Below are 20,470 nucleotides of genomic sequence, written 5' to 3'. Positions count from 1 at the left end.
GAATCTGTAAAACTAAGGGGGCAAGCTCCTCAATAAGTAAATGTAGCTATATTACAATTGTACTTGATCTAAGAGACTYTTCAGAATTCCTTTGTCAGTGGTCTGTGATTTAAAGGATTTGTGGTATTTCATTGAAAAACTTCCTGCTTACGAAAAACTGAGGGCTGAACACGTGTGAGGCATTAAGCTTTTCAGCAGTACAGTAATCCCTTGTTATGTGCTCATATCTTTTCCATTACCATGCAGTAAGTTTGCAAAGAACAGAACATATGGCATGTGTTCTGTTCCTCCCCAGTACTGACATTGCTCCTAAACAGGTTTTTTTGTTGTTGTTTCCAAATGCTAAGAACATTAATATCCTAGCTTGATTTCAAATCCTTTCCTGAAACAGTATTTTACCCTTTTGACCCCTCAGATGCAAAGTGTTATTCATATATTTTTGGATCCTAGTCTTGCAAGCAAAATGGTGAAATTATATTTCTATCTCTCCTGAACAGTGAGCAATAGGAATGAAGCCAGTAAAAGCTGAAAACATTCTTTTGAGCCTGACAAATACAGATTTACCTACCTGAACATTTTCTGGTATAGCTCCAAATTTAGCTGTATCTCTACTTTTCTCCTCTTATCATTTTATAATTTTAGTTCATGGCWTGGTATGGCTACAATTTCCCTTAGAAATTCTTCTATTAAAGGCTACTGTCCCTTGGTCCTGGAAAAATCTTCAGATTACTGGCTTCTGATAGCTAACTGCCAGTGTTTTCAGGTGTGAAAATTCCCTTTTTGTGCTTGTAATAAGCAATGATAAAGATCACTAAATTTTTTAGCTTTATTTATTAACATGTTAAACAATGACAAGAACATAGATTTGAGGTGATGTTCACTAAAGAAGTTGATATAATTCTGCTTTTGGTACTTGATCTATTATTATCTTGTGAAAATAATTTTAATGGTTGATTTTACAAAATATAAGGAGACATCAGGGCTGAAATTAAAAATTGAAGTAGACCCTTTATGTGCATTTCACATAATGTATGCCAGTCATTTTTTTTTTCCCTAACACATAATAGGGAAAAATAGCAGTGTTTTTATTCCTGCTGCCCTTGTGGCTTAACATACTACTCACCTGTAAAACTAGCACTTCTCTTTAAAAGACCATAATGTTAGTCATCTTGTACCCTCTTTCCTTTTATAYAAGACAAAAAGCATTTTAAAGTAGACTACAAAAGTCTATTGGACTATACAAAAAGTTTTAGCAAACAGGACAATTCCTTATTTCCACTCATAATTCTTTTCTCCAATATTGCCTCTGTAGAGAGATAAAATTACGTGCATTTTTTAAGTCTTTACTTTTACTGGCCTTGCTCTTTTTTTTTTTTTTTTCCATATTCTTGTGTATATCTTTGCTTTTTCTCTTTGAGAATGGTGTTTTTGTGAGGCGAGAAAGAGTAAGAAGGCTGGAAGAGATTAAGAACAGTTAATTCTTGAGAACTCTGTGTGGTCACAGTTTAATTATAGTTTCTTTTACTAGTTTTTAAACTGCTAAACYGTAATGTTCAGGCCTCAGCTTTATATACAAAGGACACAATGTTCAAAGTTTCAAGTCGTACATGCYGTTGTAGTGTAGTAATACAGAAGCAATTAAAGCATTCCTCACTGTGGTTTCCATGGTATGAAGGAGATGGCTTATAGGCACAGAGACCATCCAAATGTATCAGTCTACCCAGATTGAAGCTGTCCGCACTCAGAAAGGCTTCAAGAATTTGGGCAAATGAAAGAAGAAAGTCTAAGGAAAAGTGTCTGAAGTCACCTGGTCCCTGCTCCTACCTGTCCTTCTCTTACACTATCTTCCTCTTAAGGCTCCTCCTTCTCCTCCCTGCAAAAAGCATTCTGCCTTCAAAAATCCTTTTTGCTTCCACCTTTTGGCTGGTGAGGTCCTAAGGCAATACGCAGCTGGGCTGCCACTGACCCCATCTCATCTCCAGGCAGATTCTCCCTGCTTCAGCTACCAGCAAAGACAGCAGAGGAGGATGGACGCTGCCGCTACTCTGCTTCCTGGCAGAGCAGCAGTCCTGGTGGTCAGGGAGGTGGGCTGTCGGAAGTGCTGCCCGGGACTCATTTTGGAGCAGAAAGCACAAGAATGCAGCTTTGGGGAAACGTACCGGCACTCTAGGTGATGCTCGTATAATGATTTTTTTCCTCCATTTTTAAGCTGTAAAATCAAAATTAACATATATGTTCATGAGAAAAAAAAAACTCTAATGAGGAGAGAGATCTTTTCCCATGTTCAAAAATACAAGAGAAAAGTCCCTTCTAAAGAATCCAGCAAGCAAATTCATATCTTATGTTTGTGATTGGTTTGGAGTTTTAATTAATGCTGCTATTTAACATTTGTGCTGCACCTGTGCCTAGAAGCCAAGCAAATTGAGGCCCCACAATTCTGGGCACTAATGTAGATTAATCAAATTAAACGTATGCGCAAATTGCACCACAAGTATTGCCTAATTCTAATTTTTAAAACCTCAGTATTTTAGTACATTCCCAGATCTTGAAAGATACGGTGTTTCTTCGACTGGCATAAATGAAAGTGCAAGCTGGGAGATTTCAATATCTGAGATTAGTTCTTCTACTAATATTGTCTAATATTTTATCAACCTCAGGAAGAACACAGCAGTTATTTTATTTACACAGCCTAATTATTGCAGTTGTTCTGCTTGGCAGTCTGGTGAGTGTTATTGCTAAATTTATGGATACACCTGCTATTGGCTTGGTAGATGTGGAGTAGGATTTCTGCTTACACAAAATTAAATATTAGTAAAATATACATTCATATGTTATATCTCTAATAATACCATCATTTTTATGTGCAATTGAAAAACAGTTTTCAGGATACCCTGAAAGGTCTGTGACGNAAAAGAAAAAAAGAAAAAAAGAAAACAGAACAGAATGATGTTTTCTAAGTGTGTACCTAAATACCATGTATTTAGGTGTTCCAAAGATTTTTACAAAACTTGGAAGTCCCAGTGACTTCCAGAAAGGCACAGCCTCTTCTACCTGAGTTTGGAGATAAATAAGATGATGCAATGAATTTTAAGGGGGTTAGGTGGTTTATACCTTGACATGGGAGTCTTAGGAACATAAAAGCTGAAAATCACTTCTGAAAATTCTAGCTTATGGACTAAACTTCTTATAAATTTGGCACTTGGGCTGTCTGAAACTTGCCTGTGGACAGGATGTAGACAGCTAAATAAACAACAGAACGTTCATATCATCCGGTATTCAACAGCTCCTGTGGATCTTACTGTGAGTAGTTCCATTTTAAACTTACATGATTTTTTTTCCTTTTCCTTTTGTTTTTTGTTTAATCCAAGAAGGGAAAATTTCATGAGATTGAATAGCTCTTAGCTCATATCTCCCATGGTTTTACGTTGGTCCTACTTGCTTCACTCACATCATTGTCTTTGAAAAGTCCCCAAAGTAAAGATTTAGGGACTTAAGTACATGTAAGAACTAGACTGGCACAGGAGCCAAACCCATACAGAGGCAGCAGCAAAGCAGCGTGCTGTTCCTGCGCAGGAATCCATCACCATCCATTTCCAGCACAAGCTAGGCACACAATTCACAGATTTGGAGCTTTAATCCAACTTTTTACTAACAAAAAAATGTTATTTTTGCAGGAAATCTGTATTTTTTTTATGAAAGGAAAATCAAATCTGTTCAGATATACCTTTATTCTGCCAGCATCTATTTCCAAGAAGTGTCATTAGCATTGATGCTATGTTGCCATTGTTGCCATTTCATTTAATACAGTGGTTGTGCCATGAAATTCCTTTCCTATATCAACAGAAATATTTTGGTTTAGATGTTTGTATGCTCTTGGAAGCCAATGCTGAGCAGATGCACATATTTGTTACTTTTTGTTTTGTTTTTTTTCAGGTAATATCAAAATTATCAAACAAATCTACGCTATCTCAGGTATGTTAATCACATTTCAAATATGCCAAGCTYGACATTGTGCACAGCATGGCCAGAGCAAAGATGGAAAGGCTCCAAGAGACTCTAGTGATTTCAGAATAAGTCTTTAAATAGCATCCTGTAGATAGTCCATTTTATATGAGTAACAACTTAGGATCTTTTTTTTCCAGTGCTAGATTTGGATGTCCTGCCACAGCACCTGCTTTTTAAATACCTGTTTACTCAAGCCAAAGTTTAGAATATAGCTAAAGCTCGTTCTCTGTAGAATATAGGCTGCATCAAAGCCAAGTCCTGTACAATTTGTTCATCATGTTGGCCTACATTTGAGTATTTTGGTCGACAACAAGGCTACTATTACTGTTTATGTAGACAGGTCTTCTGATGTTGTTTTAAATTCTTACCTTTTCATATATCTCAGATTGAAAGAACCTAATTCATTACGTCTACTGAATGGATACAAACAAAAAGGCATTCACTTAGTGAAAATGTGCAGTAGTACACAGCAAAATTAAACTCATGCTACAAAATATTAAGTTAGACACCAATAAGAGCTTAGAGCAATTGGMTAAATTCCTCAAACCTGCATTTTCACCCAGCCAATTTAGCTTGGCATGAATTTGGGAAATTGGTTTGTGAAAGCTTCTAAAAGCAGGTTTAGTATGTACGGTTAATAGTGCTTCGCTCTTTAAATAAGCTAAAAGATTGAGAGGAATAGCCTGAAAAATAAATAAATAAATAAATAAATAAATAACAACCTTTTCTGAAAAAACAAAATTGCTTTTGGCTCTCCTGTTCACTCAGATTTGTAGAGTTTGTAAATTTGACTTAGAAACCAGTTGTGCCTTCCTCCTTTTGTCTATTTCTTGTCCAGCAAGTTGTACCATAGAAGTAAGGCAGGATTTTTTCAACTTATGGCCTGATCCAAAGTGTGATATATCTCCACATTCACGGCCAATGTATTTTGTTACCATGAAAAATAACAAACAATACGTTGTTTTCTTAGTACATGYGCTAAGATGTGCTGAGTGCTGTGCTTTACTTAGTACGTCATGAATAGAACCCTTTCTAGGTCCTCTAAATTGCCTTGCGTACAATACCACACAGCTACAGGGCATATTTTTTAAATAGATGCAACTCTGCTTTTGATGGCTTGGTTCCGAAGTTGGCACTGTCACACTGTCACTGCATTAATGGGACTTTGTGTAAGCTGAGAAATCTGCCCACTGTCCCGGCAGACATTTCAGTCACGATGAGTAAGAAAGACAAAGAGGACGTCTGTGCTCAGACTGAAATGGTATAAATGTTATTTACATGTTACAAATCACTCTGTGTGAAAATGTGAAATTACGCAAATTGTCAGCCTCAGTTCTTTCCCTTGGTGCACCTGGAATCTGAGTGTCACGTTCAGAAGAAATAATCCTCAGTAAAGCAAAATTTAGCTATTCAAGCACATGGCTTGTAAGCACTAGCACTATCCTTCCTGGTAATAAAATATATTGCAGTGAGCTCACTGGCAGTGTTACTAGAAGACTTTTTAATGTATTTGTGTTTTTCTCTGTGTATATGTATGTGTATATCCACAACTGAAGAGATAAATAACAGAGTTTTGAAAGAGCCCTAGTTCTAATAGGAAAGGAAAGCTATAATAGATTAGGTTTTGTTCCAGTATGAACATTAAAARAAATTATGTTCCTGCAGTATTAGGTTCTGAATTTTAAGTTAATATGTATTATCCGCTCTTTTAGACAGAGCTCAAGGGAAATGTAAATATTAACAAGAGACTTGCATCAATTGTGGAAGATGAAGAAGAGGATGAGGAAGCAGAAGAGGAGAGCAGCTCMCTTTCACCAATCCATACGAGAAGCACAACTTCCTCTCAGCAGAAGAAGGCTGGAAGCAATAAGAGCTACCTAGGGAGAAACTTGAAACAGCTGGCCTCAGGAACGGTGCCCTTTCACTCGCCCATCCGYGCTTGCAGTTCAAACCCCTCAAGGACCAAGCATGAAACTGAACTCCATTACTACTCCAGAAAGAAAGAGAAAAACCTTAARTTACACCTTTCAGCACTGAATGTCAATGGTCCACCAGACCTCAGCCCAAGGTAATAGTTATGAATGGTTATTTCTTCCTTACTATATATCTTTTACTCAAAAATGGTGGTAATACTATAAAATATTTATTTTTCTTTACTAGTTCATACTTTCTTGAAATGTTAACATTTCATTAATCCTGCAGAGAAGGAAAAGTCCTCATATTGCAGGAACTATCACACACTATGCAGAATTTTATAACTTTGGGGCTTTATTGCAAGATAATGAATTTCTACCAGTATAAGGGGAAAGTATTCAGCAGTTATGAAAATGTGTGACTTATTTGAATAGTCTGGCTCTACTGCATCATTTTGTCCTTCTATAATAATATATATCCCCACAGTAGCACTGTGAAGCTTTCTGAGCCCATTGGAGAGAAAGCAATTTAGAAAGCAAGTAGATAATAATAGAGCATAGCTGTGCAAACACAAAAATTACTGGAGAAGAGAACTCTAATGGAAAACTATTGCCTAGTAATTTTAGAAAACATTTCAGGTCTTTTACATTGGAGAAAGGAAACCTGATGACAGAAGTCATGTAGAAAATAATGACATAGTTCAGAAAATCTGTTTTGTTGTGAATTATGACATAAACAAAAATCATGTAGTGGTTTATTGTGGTATAGTGGTATTTTAATTTTTGCTAGAAAAGTGATTTATATAATTTAATTCCAGGTTGCTTCAATATAATCATTGATTGCTAAAACCCAAGAATTTGGAGACTAGATCTTTATAGAGAACACAATCTCTTCCCTGACATACGAGGAACTGCAGTAGTTGATCTTTCTGTTTAGGTTTTGATTTCTATATTTTGAAATATTTTACATTTTTTAAAACTTCTTGTGTTCACTAGGAGCACAGTAGTAGTTTCAGCAGCTTGGCATTGCAAACACGATGCAGCCACAGCTTGACCAATATTTGTTTAGCTCTGTCAAGGCACCATCCCTAAGGATGTGATGGTGAAAGTTACATGTGAAAAAGTACAAAGCAATCTTTCTCCTTCATCACATATTTGATCAGTATAGACATATTTCAAACAGGAACAGGTAACAAGCCAATTCTTGTTTTGTTATTATGGAGAGGGGGAGAATATGTGGATAACTGGCTTCTACAATAGCAGAAGTGAAAGGTGTAATGGAAAATGCTTCATTTCTTTGGTAGGTCTCTCATGAATTTGGTTCAGGTCAGCTATGACTAAAGGCCATTACAATTTGCAAAACAACGGGTATTTCAGGGAAAAGATATCTTTCATATTTTCTGTTGAAACACAGTTTCATTCATTACAGTTCTGAACATATGCAGTCAGTCTTTGGCACTCCAGGCTGCAAAAGCAAATGTGGAACAAGTTTTGTTACATACATTATTATCTCTTCTTTCTGTTTTTAACTGCAAAATATTTCCTTTAATTGGCTGGGATATTGGCTTCTAATAAACAGGTTTTTGAGACTTTTGCTTTCCAACCAAAAAGCTTTCATATTATTTACTAAAATAYAGTTTATATAATCAGAACACTGAAACTGGCAACATTTTTTTTTTTTTTTTTAAGTCTTAAACTTATTTTCGGTAAATTTTAAAGAGAAAATAATACCTTAATTATGATTTTTACTTTTGTGAGCTCCTAGACAGCGGTGTAAGTAAGAGAATGGCAAGAAATTGGTTTGGTGTGAAATGTCCAATCAATGCAGCTGAGTTGCTCACCCTCTCAAGAGAACACATTTTGTCCTCTCAAGAAACTTCCTCCATTGTGCATGCTTCCTAGACTAAGTCAACCAGCACTTTTTATTGGCACTTCAGATTCATTTCTTGTATACTGTAGCAAAGACAATAGAGCAGATATATGGAGATTGGTTAAAATACTTAAGTAGTCCTTCGATAAAGGAATAGAAGCCAGCATCCTAACTTCTAGGTATTCATAATCTTCTTCATATGGAGTACCCAAAAAGTGTACTCTAGCCCCAACCTACTGGATAGGAGAGGTCACTTGTTAATCTTTTCTGATTTTTTTTGTTTGTTTGTTTAGGAGTTTAGTTTTTYATCTTCAGGAGAAAATTCAGGGCTGTGCAATAGCTAATGAATAAGGGAATGTGATTTACTAGTTACTTTTGTCCCTCCATATATTTTCAATTGTCCAAACTAGATAGCTCCACATTTTTATAAAAACAACTGTCTTTCCCAGTGTATATTTACCAGCTAGAACCCTGTCTTGTGGATCTCCAGAATCAACTATTTTTGTTAATATGGTGTCTTTTTAGTTTGTATCTTGAAACACTTCTGCTATAAATTCCAAGTCACATCTGAATAGTTTTCTCCTGTGTACTTTAAAGGCAGTTAAAATGTTAACATTTTAAATAGTGAGAAATGTCTACAGAATGGATATTGATTTAAAAATTTGCTCTCTGAAGCAGTGAGGCCGGATGACATTAAATAGGCTTCATAGCAAATTCCAAATAAAGTAATCATTCAGATTTTCAGTTGCAAGTAGTGGTACAGTCCAGTGTTGTCAGAGCATGACATTTGAGTCCCATCTCCTCCCAGAGGCTGGTTAGAGTGAAGTCTAATAACCCCTAGCTCACATGCCCACATCAAGATAACTGAGACAAGACACAGATCCTAAACCTGCACAAAGGGCTAGAGGATCAAGAATATATTGTATGTGCACAAGAGTCATTAATTTACATGGATCTCCCAACCCAAACTTATCACAGATAACTATGTTATCTACTCCTCCTTTAGTCAAATATTTCCAGTCAGGAGATTTGTCTGAGAATATCCTGTTCTTATTAGATGGAAAGTCTAATTTCCATCACTACAAAATAATCACCATTGACTGTATTAGCACAAAATCCAAGAACTGTCTGATCTAGCCCTTCCACATTAGTTTTTAAATCCACTGCCTAATGGAAGACAAATACTGAATCTGATGTGCGGATAAAACAAGAAAGTGATGCTTCACTTCTGTCAATTAACTTTTTTCCCAGTCATTTCCACTGACTTTAAAACAGTGGGAGGCAAATTATTCTCTTTATAGTACTAATTCAAATAAATTACAACAAGACCTATTCATAATAATGTATTTTATTAATGTGTATTAACTTCTCTGTGTGATTCCAGTTTCCTCTTCTTGGTATGTATGGCTACGCTTATGATTTATGCTTCAATGTTTTTCTTTAGATTTCTTGACACTGCAAATTGGAGGTCAGCAGCAATGCATGAGTAGAAATAACTGAAAAATGCCTTTTCTAATTAGATCAGATATCAATACTAATGCAACTGTGACATTGCAGGCTAAGTCTAGACATACATTTCTGTATTCGGCCTGCATACAAAACTGCGCTGCATGAGTTAGTTTTAACCTAATTTAAGAATAGTTAGCTGTGTGGCAACAACACTTCTGACTGTAGCGTACAGAGACACACTGATAAATCTATTAGTCCAGGCTTAGGCTTTGCCTAAATAAACAGTAAGCCTAAATTAAGAGCCTGGCTGTTATGAGCAGGGAGATTTATATTTCACAGCAGGACAGCGAAGTGTATTTAGGTTTGTGTAGAAGAAAGATGAACAGTAACAAATTACTTTAGATAGGAAAAACAAACTATGTTTATATTCAGTATAAGTTCTGGTAAGGGCCCAGTATATACTGCAAAAGTTATGATAGTTTTGAAGCTCTAGTTAATTATATTTGGCCTCATGTTCTTTCCTCCAACAGTAAATTTAAGCTTTAGCGACTTACAAGAAATTATATCAACATAACGATTCTTATATTTCTCTAAACTTAGTGTAGTGCTAAATTTACCACTGCTTAAAATTTTGCCTTTTAGGAGTAATTTTGAGAATATAATTATTAATGTGATGTTTATGCAACTACTTAAAAGCATCTATGATCACCCTTCAAATAATTTTCTTTTCCAGAATTGTTGATGGGATTGAAGATGGAAATCGTAATGAGGAAAGCCAAACCTTTGACTTCAGCTCTGATCAGCTCAGGCAGGAATCCAGGGTATCTCCTACAATTGGAGGTGAGTATTGTCTGAGAAATTACTCAATGGAGAAAACACCTTTCATAACTGCTATTTGTTTTCCTTTGCTTGTTTKATTCTCAGCAGGATAATTTCTCACAAGTGCCATAAATGGATTTAATATGTAACTGTGCTTTCAGTACCATTTGCACTGGCCTCTGTAGAAGAATACAACAAAGTCCATAGGCTAACTGTCCTTTTTCTGCTAGCAGCCAGTCATGACAAACAGCCTGCAAGGGATTCTGTATTTTCCTGCATTATATTTAAACAAGGGATACTGTGGGATCAGCCATGTGTCTGATGCATAAAAGATACTCAACACATGGCAAAACTCAGTATCAAGGCATTTCAAATATCAAATGAAAAACTAGTTCACAAAGAGACAGATGAAAACTTGACTCCCAAGTTTTGTTAAAAAGATATTTATTTGGGGTGGAGAAGGAGAGCTTGGAGCATCATGTGTTTCAGAAAGTGAAAAACACTTCTCCTTACATGGTCCTTGTGGGAGTGAAAGCATAAATAGAAAGAGGTTTTAGGCAGCCTTAAATGGCCTGCGCTCTGAAAAGGCTGATGAAATAGCAGCACAGAAGAACACAAGAGGCCATAAAGAAAAAAAAAAAGTGAGTGAAAGAAAACACATTGGACTAATACTGAGGTGACGTAACCAGTATGACTCAGACTGTTTCCAACCTCCCTTCTTCGGTGAGCAAACAGTTCTCACAGTTATGTACCTTTATCATAGAGGCCATTAGGACACTTCAGTTTCTCTTGATGCAAAACAGAAAAATAATAATAGGAATTTACTTTTATATATGTCATTTAAAAAAAGAAAAAAACATCAAAACTGTTGAGGTGTCACACCATTGGTACCAGGGTTGTCATTCTTGGTCCTTTCGGTTTGAGATGGAAGAGAGCAGTATAGCTTACCTCATTCACACCTTTCTTACACATTCTGCACTGAGCGTAAACACAAGATGTTACTTTCATTTGATCCAAGCAAATAACCAGGTTGTTATACTTCTCTCATTTACATGCATTTGAAATATTTTCAGAGGCTGAAATTGGTGCTGCCGTGCTTGTTATCAAAGCAGAAGAGACAAAACAGCAGATCAGTAAGCTTAACAATGAGGTAAGATGACGGGGGAAGGGGGGATTAACAGTGATTCAAGGAAYGCTAGGAGAAACTAAGAAAACTTTTGAGTCTAATAAATGTGTTTTTGAGTTTACAAAACCGGATAGGGTTCTTAAATCCAGGAAAATTTGGGGGTTTTAACTTTTTCCCAGAGTTATTTGCTACAGGAAAGCTACATAAAAGTTYGTGTCATGTACTAGAGCCAGAAAATGATTTAAAGTTAGATTAGTATAGCTAGTATCATTTAAGATCTCTTCCAGATACGTTTCTATTTCTTTCCTCCAGCCCCCCTTCCCRAATTTATTAGGGCAACACCATGTCTTTTCACAATCTACTTGGAAAAAAAATGCAATCCAGCACATCCAAATTTACATCACACATTTCAAATCACATTACCTGAGCATACTCAGAGCTAAACAAGAGTTCATCCCTTCCTGCTCAAGAAATTTGTCCTGAGAAATAGAGGCTGATATCATTCAGCCATGCTTCCCTCTATACATCTTGCATCATATTTCCTGATCTCTTTTATTACCATAAATGTTAAGTTTTATTTTTCTTCTCATTCTGTGTACATTTAATCTACATATTATTATATTGTCATATGTGAAGTAGTAAGATTGTAAAAGCCTTTCATTGTGGGTCAGGGTACCTTGATCAGATAGCTTGCATGTCCTGAGCTAAGACCATAGGCACGGCTAGGGTACTCYGAATGCATTAATTCAGTTATGTGTCAAACTGTAGTGTCTTACAGTGTTCAGATCAAAGTGCTGTGGTCCGTTGATTATAGTCTTCTATAAGGCTTGGTCAAAGAACTCAAAAATGTCTACGTAGTACTAGAGTTAGGCATTTCATTGCTTTGAATATTGTGCACTCTTTCAAGAATGAGGAAGGGAGAGCAGTCTGTTTTTCATGCAACAATCAGGTTACTATATGAAAATACCCTTACCTCTTACTTCAGGTGAAGTAAGAAGTACTYCCTTCCCAACACTTCTACAGTCTCTCCTGGGATAGACATGAATTTGAACTTCTTACATATAGATCTACAAGTTTTTCAGTAAATAGATGAATCGTTAGGTTGTTATACAGAAAGAGGTGATCACCAGCAGCTCCTTCTTCCATGGCTGTGTGACAAAAGTGGGATCACATAGTCTCTTTCTAGTCAGCAGATGTTAGGAGTCTTCCAAGTAAGAGGATGAAAATCTCTAGGAGATTTAAAAAGAGTACTACTTCTCAAGTTGTTTACACACCTGAGTTTGTGTGCCGGACACGGTTCATTTGCCCACTATGGACAGACTGGGGTCTGWGCAAAAGCAGGATGCTCACTGCTTAGAACTTGAAGTCAAACAGTAAGTCTTAGTGAGTTTAGATATCTTTTGGCAACACCTGTATTGGTTTACACCTAGCTTGTTTAGTGATAAAGTAACATTAATGATGATACGAGGAGATGAGAGAAAATAGCATTGTAATGATAACAAATATTTGAAATTTGAGGACTCTGACAGTACTTACTGTTAGAGCAGAGAAAGGAAGGAGGCTTCCTTCATAAGGAAGCTGCACAAATAACTGTAGAAAACCCWGTGGAAAAAGCATCAAGCCTAATCTAAAGAACCTAAAGCAACACCTACAYAAGCTCATAGTATCTATAAGATCATTTTACTCCATACTGATAGCCCTGTTGCTATTTTTCATTGATAATGTGCAAAGTCATCTATACCCTGATGAATTTAAACACATTTTTATATATGTGAGCGATCTCAAGTCAATATGACAGTACATAGACATAAAATATGAAACAAAACTGGACTGGGACATAAAAGAAGCATAAGGGACTATCCTAGCTGGTGTGGATTTAGACTCATGAGRCAACATTTAGGGATCCACTCCCAAAGAGGCAGATGAGTATCCTCCAAGTCCTCCCATGGATCAAAATTTACATTGAAAAAGATGCATCCTTAGATGCATCTTCTATATGGTAATATATCCATGTACTCAAATATGCCCCCCTCAGGAGTTTAAAACTGATGATTTGCTACTATCCAAATAAACCTATGACTAGCCGCCTTTGACACTATAGCAGACTGCTAATAGTAGTTAAAATACTAGCAGACCTAGAAATTGAACTTCTCTGTCAAGACATGCAGTTTCCTTTGAAAAAGAAAATATGAGAAAACAGGTCACAAGTAGCCAGAAGCAGCAAACATAATCATTAGTACACTTTCCAGTAGAAATAAAAAATAAATAAAATTAAAAAAAATCATCAAATGGAAAAATAACTGCTTTCAAGAAAGGCAATTGCATTACAACAGTTCACTAGTTAGCTTAAAACTCTTTCAGCAGCTTGTTGGGGGAGACAGACATGTCTTTCCCTTTAGACATTGTGTACAGTCTTTTGTTAGCAAAGGAAAGGAAAGAGTCTCCCCACAGCTAAATCTACAAAAGCTACATCCATCTTAGAAAAGCACTGGAGTTCTTGGCCACATTTTGTATGCCATTCACTACATAATCCAAAGGGAAGTTCAGATGCCTAAGAATGGCATTGACAAAAGACAGTTCACTGAGAAGTGGTTTCAGCCTTGATTGCACTTCTCAAAGTTCATTGGGTATTAACTTCAGGAAAAACAGGCACGTATTTCCTGTAAAGATCCTCAGATACAATGCTTCCCCTGAAGCTGGCACCAAAGCCAGCACAGCCTCTTTCTTATGCAAAGTGAAACTTCAACATGCCCTAAATTCYTGTTGTACAGCTCCATGCTTTGGCTGCTCAGCTGTTACCCAACTTCTTCGTTCCCTCGCCTAACCTCACTTCTCAGGTTAGGCCTGAATGAGAACCAAGGCAACCAGGGCTTTCCACTCCTGTTTGCTATTGTAGGGTGAAGTGGAATGGGACTACTCAGTATCTCCYTGTGGAAGCTGTTCCACTTAGTCTAAATATGCACTGAACAAAAAAGAGAATAACTTTGATTAGAGTTCAGCACTAGGGGAGAGAGCTATGGTTCAGGGTCTTACTCTTATAAACATGCGATTAATTAAGCAACAGTTTCAAGATTAAGTGACTGAAGATTAAGTCAAGATTAAGTGACCCAACAGCACGGCACATTTCCTGAGCTGGAGCAAGCTTGATTCAAAGTTCTGCTCCAAATCAGAGCAGGATTAGACAGAGTGAGAATTTAAGAAAGTTTTCTATCTTATGAGCATACATCTTTCTATTGGGGAGCTATAGCCACTTGCTGAAGTTCTGCCATTTGTTTCTCTGAAGACTGGTCAGATGAGTGTATGTAAACATTCAGCTTTTTTTTTTTCATATTTCAAAGGCAATATTTCTCTGATACAATCATACATAACCCCTGAAATAAACTCTGGAGTCTAGTAAAAACAATTCTTAATTTTCCAAGACAGTCAAAGGGCCAAAGGTTTAGATTAGGGCACTGCCTACCTGTGTCACTGTTTGTATCCTACYGCACATTTAGTTATGTATCATTTCAGTGCTACTTATATGAAAAGAGCATGGAAATACTTCCACTTTGACTCAATGGGCAACAACTAAATCTAGATTATTTACAGTGTAGCCGAGTTAAAAATGTGAAAATACCCAAATTTTAATCATTCTCTTTCTCTCATAATTTGCAGGGTAGGTGAACAAACATGTAGTTCTTCATTCAAATATACAGAGACATGATTCTTATGTTCAGATATACAGACTATAGCTACAGCAGGGCATGCAGACTGGCTCAYGTTTCTTTCTTCTTACATCCCGTATTCTTTCCGTGCTTGACTCAGCTCTCCTGAGCCACACCATACCGCCGTATTAGTTAAAGCCAAGCGCTGGAGTCAGAAGCAGAGCATGGTTATGTGGCTATCAGGTCTCCAGACCGCAGCTCGTCTGGTCAGCCCAGAGTGCAGATAGCACAAGTGTGGCTCTCAGATGTCCAAACATTATCCGGAAGCTTGGATTTRTATTTATAAGCATTGATATTTATAAACAGCACATACCAAGAATAAGACATTGCTTAAATTAGGCATTTGGAGGGCGAAGGGGGACACGTTTCATATTTTACCACATCTGCCCACAACTATAGCATATAAATCAGTATCGTGATCAGCATATTCACAGACCTATACACCATTTCTCCCATTCAACTGAAAAATAAACGAAACACAAAGAATATGGCCAGGTTTTGTACTAGAAATTGCCTTCTGTTTAGCACATTGGAACAGTTAGTGAAAACTCAGCTATTTTTAATTTTAGTTTTCTAACTGCAAGTGCTTAAAATACTCTGAGCATTAGGCACTTAATTCAGATCAGTGAAAATGCTTTCACAGGGATATTTTACTTTTTTGTTGAAGAGATTCAGCTAACAAAATGACCAATCCTAAATAAAATCACTTATTTTCCAGAACACTTAAACAGATTTTTTAATTAGAATGTTTTAAATATATATTGCATCCAGCTGCTAAAAATCAAAATCAGTCTCCTCAGATTTTTCTGAGAGGAAAAAGCATGTTCATTTTAAAACAAAGTATATTCCTTAACACTAAAAATTCATACACAGGATGGACACTGTAATTTTATAATCAGTGACAACCAAAAAAATTGGGTAAAATTTGCTAAATAAGTTAATAAGGCTTATAGTTTTACATATGGGATGTATGGGGAAAGTTCATTTTGTAGCTTGAGAACTCATCTGCCTTACAGCAATTGAAAACATTTTCTTTGTAACAAGTTCCTAACTGCATTATCAGATAAGAAAAAATGATTTTGCAACAAAGCTAGCCCAAATTTCTGTAGAAAACATCCCTGAATCAAGATAAATGTGGCAAAAAGTAAATTAATGGCATTTATTAATAATGAATTTACCCATTTTATACTACGTTTACATAGCTAAAATCCCAAAGTCATGAAAAAAATAGAATTGGGTGTTAAGAAATAAAGCTATTCTAGACCACTAACACAAAGCAAATGTATCCTTTTGTCTATTGATGCTTGTAMAAAAGTCTTTTCATTTTAATACTGACATTTGCTAACAACTCTTGATTTGTTGCTGTTGCCACCTACTCTGCTCTTGTAATCTGATGATTGTAGAGTTGTCTTTCAAACTAATTTTTCCTTCTTTTTATGTTAGCTTAATGGTTGTTGACAGATGAAGATAAGATAAAAATGGATGATGCTCTAAAGCTTACTGGGGCTTTTTGGTCTTTTTTTTTTTTTTTTTTTTTTTTTTTTTTTTTTTTTTTGGTAGGACCGAAGGCATATATAGAGCATAGGAGGGCCTACACACAGTGGTGGCTCTTATGCACTTGGTGGAAAGGCATCTGAGACACTTAAATGAACSAAGAGAGGAAGCAATGAAGTGTAAAAATTAACTAGACAATATAATCTGATTTAAGTTTTGAATAGAGAGGTATTACTTACTACCTTGCTACCTTGGTAGGAAATAACCACTATCCAGTTAATTCTAAGAGGCTTTTCAAAACCTCCCTATGTCAAAAAAGTCTGATTTTGATAACATCTATCTAAACATAAGCATAAATCTCTGTTGGCATGCAAACTCACCACTACTTTTTCTCTGCTCAAGAGCTATAAGAAAAAAATGATTTTCATGCTCTTTCTAAAAACAATTTACGGTGTAAACTTGCTTTTGCAGCACATATCATCARACCCAGTTCCTTCAGTCTTTCTTTGTTCATATCTTCTAAGACTTTTCATTGGCAATGTTTTCCTTTGTCTCCAATTTGTTCAGATCTTTTAAAACTCAGACAAAATATGTGATCTTACGCTACTCCAGCACAATTGATTTTGAAAGACTAGAACCCACTTCCTGTGTCCAGTTAAAAAAAATTACTGTTGATATATCCTAGGAGCATGATTAATGCATGCAGCAAGTGATTTACTGAAACTCCCCAGACTCTTTTCCATAATACTCAGCATGTGCGGTTATTCCTCATTTTATATTTATACTCATACTTCCGCCATTTTCTTTCCAGATGTAATGTTTAACTTTTATCTTTGTTGAATTTCATCTTCCTGATATTTAAAAGTGAATGTGAGCTCCATCTAGCCATTAAATATAAACATTGAATAAAAACAGATTAGGACAAGCCACCTATAAGGACTGATTTGAAATGTCCTCCCAGAATGACAGCAAAACATCGATCATAAACCATTCCGATCAGATGTACATCCAATTCACAGTGATAACATTTAGGTAATATTTTTGTAGCTGGCATGGAAGAACGTCATGTGGATGGTAACTTCTCAGTAGTCTTTGACAAGATATATCTACATGTTCCTATCTACAGAGCCAGTTATGCAGTTAAAGAAGAGAATTGTATTGTTTTGCCATGATTTATTCTTGATAAGTTCATATTGTCTGTTCTCTTTTAACTGTTTTGTTAGGTGCTTGTAGAAATTGTTTGCTTAATAATTTTTCCTGATATCACCACTGGGATCACATATAATTCACAATTTCTTTCAACGGTAGATATTGATTTTTTTTCTTCCCAGACACCTAAGTCTTTCCTGAACATGAGCTCTTAAAGTCACTAAAAGTCAGCCAAAGTTTGTCTCTGATAATTTCTGAAATTGTCAAAGCAGTAATTTCCAAACTTTCTTATATACCACCGACATGGTGACACTGTCCTGTTTCTCCTAACCTGAAGACAACACCCACATAAGCTATGAAGAGCTAAGAAACTGTGATGAGCACTGCAGTTGGGAACCCCTTTTTCTAGGCAGAATTTCATCAGGATCCTGTTGGCTTGAATGTGTTTAAATTCTCTGGTCTTTTATTCTTCTCCATTTCGTCCTCACTTGTTTAATATCAATAGCAGTAATCTAAAGGTCTCAATTTATCCAGCCAGACTKGTTGCCTTGGAACTACCTGAGAGCCAGCTAGTGAGACAGCAGAGAAATCAGTAACTTTTTATTGTACTCATACATGATTTGATGAGCTTCCAGATTTCTGGAGTTATTTTGCTGAAACTGAACCATCATGTCACTACATAAATCCTATACATTTAATCTGAAATCAGATTAGTTGCACTGGAATTTATTACCCCCTCCAACTAACTTCATTCCTAGAGTACCATTATATCATATATGTCTGTTACCATAACACTGATGGCAACAAAGAAGCTGATAATTGGCAAAAAGTCTGTCTTAGCTTAGTTTTGACCTTACTCATTCACCAATGCACTTATTGAAAAGCAGCGTACCAACAACGAGTTAATTTGAGCCTCAAAAGGCAACTTATTCTGAYTGGACAGTCTTCTAGGCTTCACTAGAACAGAAGAACCAGTGAAGCACTAAGCAAGGGAACAGAAAAGCTGCATCTCCTGTGTGGTGCGAGCCAGCCAGCAACACCGCATTGCCAAAATGCATCTTGCATTTTTCAAGAAGCAAACTTTCCTCTTCATTTCTTTGGGTGCTCARAGAGAGTGATGGCAGGAAGAGCTCAGTGTGATATGTAAATTGCAAAAATTAGTAAACCACAGAGAGAAAAAATAGCAAAGAAGTATTCAATTAGACTTCTAATYATAAAATGAGGGCTTTATTCCAGATTTCTCCAGGAACAGTGATGAGAGAGGCATTTTTATTAGAAAATGTAACATCAAAGAAAACAATGCTGGAATATACAATGAACAAAGAAGCTAATTTTACCAATAGTGTTTAAACAAAACAGTAATCATCATCATAATCTTACATTATATAGTTTTTTCATCACTTTTGTGGAAAGACTTAAATACAATCATCTCATTTCCTACCAARCTACATGCAACAAAATAACCGATTAAACCTCACAATAGTTTAATACTAGCAGTAAAGAAAAATACTCTTGCCACTGAAATMTAGAGGCCATTTGGAAATGGAAAATATAACTACTAAAACTTATATTTGRACAGGCATAATAAAATGTTACTATAAAAATCCATACCCTAAAAAAAATCATAGTAATAACTTCTTGAAAAATACTCCTTCTTTATAACCAAGTCTCCTGAAAGGGTTACAGAGCATTGCTTTTGACCAGCCTCAGAAGAAAGAAAATCTTTCTCACTATTTCAAGCCAGTTCTGCAGAAATCCTGGTTTCTATATCAGGAAACATTGCACATTATTCTGCAGCACCTTTTTCAAGGCCCAGGAATACTTAAGGTAGCATTCCTGGTATAGCTGGGATCTCACAGGATGTTTTAAAGCTATCGGCTTAGCACAGTGGGAACCGTTTGTACAAGCAGCTGTATAGCCCAGCAGTAATAACTGAACCTCTGAAAAGAGAATTGCCTTATCAGCACATGAGGAATTAGTCCTCTCACTCAGCAGGAAACTCTGCTCCTTTGAATTTTTCTTTCATAGCCTTAAAATTTCTTCTGATATTAATTCCTCTTCTTTTGCACTTCATGAAGCATTGCGAGATTGTTAACATTATTGACAAAATTGTTTCCTGGTACACCTGCTTATTTACACCTGCTCAAGAATCTGTGTAAAAAGGATAGCATAAATACCTGCGTAGTATAACAGAGATAGTTATAGATATTGACAATAATAATATACTATGTAAGTACTTGAGAATATAGTAATATATATACACTCATAGATACGTTGTAACTAGCGAGAGTATARAAATTAATAGTATATTATTGGAGGCCTACCAACCCACTTTTTAATCCAAGAAGATAAACAGTTTGTAAAATCCAGAAAACTTTTTAATTATCCAGAAAATGACATATTTGCTTCATCTATGTGCTTAGCAGTACTAGATCAATGAATTCAATAAATTCAAATCATGGATTTGAATTCTTAGATCAGGGAATGGAATGGATTTACAGGCGCTGTAATGGAGCCTCCTGTTTTCCCTCCAACTTAGGATTTCTTGTCCCATGGAAAATGATAATGTAGCCAAACCMAGCCTGAAGTGTTCTTCTCAATAGATTTTCTGTAATTGTCCTGTCAGAAAAATAAACACTGCATGTCTGATTACATGAAAATTAATTTCTGTAGGACACATAATTGGTGGCCTCCTTACTTCAGGGCAAAGAAATTGCCTCTGTCTGAATTAGCCTTTTCTGTTTTTGACAAGTGGCTTATCCTTCTGAAGATCAATGTTCAGTCATGAATTTTCAACAGATTACTCTCACTAGCATCACTATGAGAAACTGTGTTTCTTTCAATAGTAATGACAGTGATTTGACTTAAAATAAATTGACTAGTTACCACCAGAGGCAAAGTTCACTTGTGCCCCTCTAGAGTCATTTCCCTTTATTAAAAA

At 36.1% G+C, this 20,470-nt stretch overlaps 1 protein-coding gene across 1 annotated transcript in view; it reads left to right on the top strand.

Annotated features, from left to right (window-relative positions):
• Positions 1–20,470, top strand: part of KCNH8 (potassium voltage-gated channel subfamily H member 8) — a gene marked incomplete at its 5' end in the record, with an annotated part of 94,554 nt that overhangs the window by 72,283 nt on the left and 1,801 nt on the right. Inside the window, 4 exons of the mRNA XM_085308248.1 lie at positions 3,934–3,972; positions 5,718–6,073; positions 9,971–10,077; positions 11,130–11,206. Of these exons, the coding sequence (XP_085164374.1) occupies positions 3,934–3,972; positions 5,718–6,073; positions 9,971–10,077; positions 11,130–11,206 (579 nt within the window). The remainder of the gene's footprint in view (positions 1–3,933; positions 3,973–5,717; positions 6,074–9,970; positions 10,078–11,129; positions 11,207–20,470) is intronic.

Source organism: Rhea americana, unplaced genomic scaffold (genome assembly GCF_003343005.1).
Source record: "Rhea americana isolate MKP2758 unplaced genomic scaffold, rheAme1 scaffold_271, whole genome shotgun sequence".
In the NCBI taxonomy this organism is placed as follows: domain Eukaryota; kingdom Metazoa; phylum Chordata; class Aves; order Rheiformes; family Rheidae; genus Rhea; species Rhea americana.
Note: the sequence above shows the minus strand (reverse complement) of the source record. Positions and strands in the feature narration are given on the sequence as shown.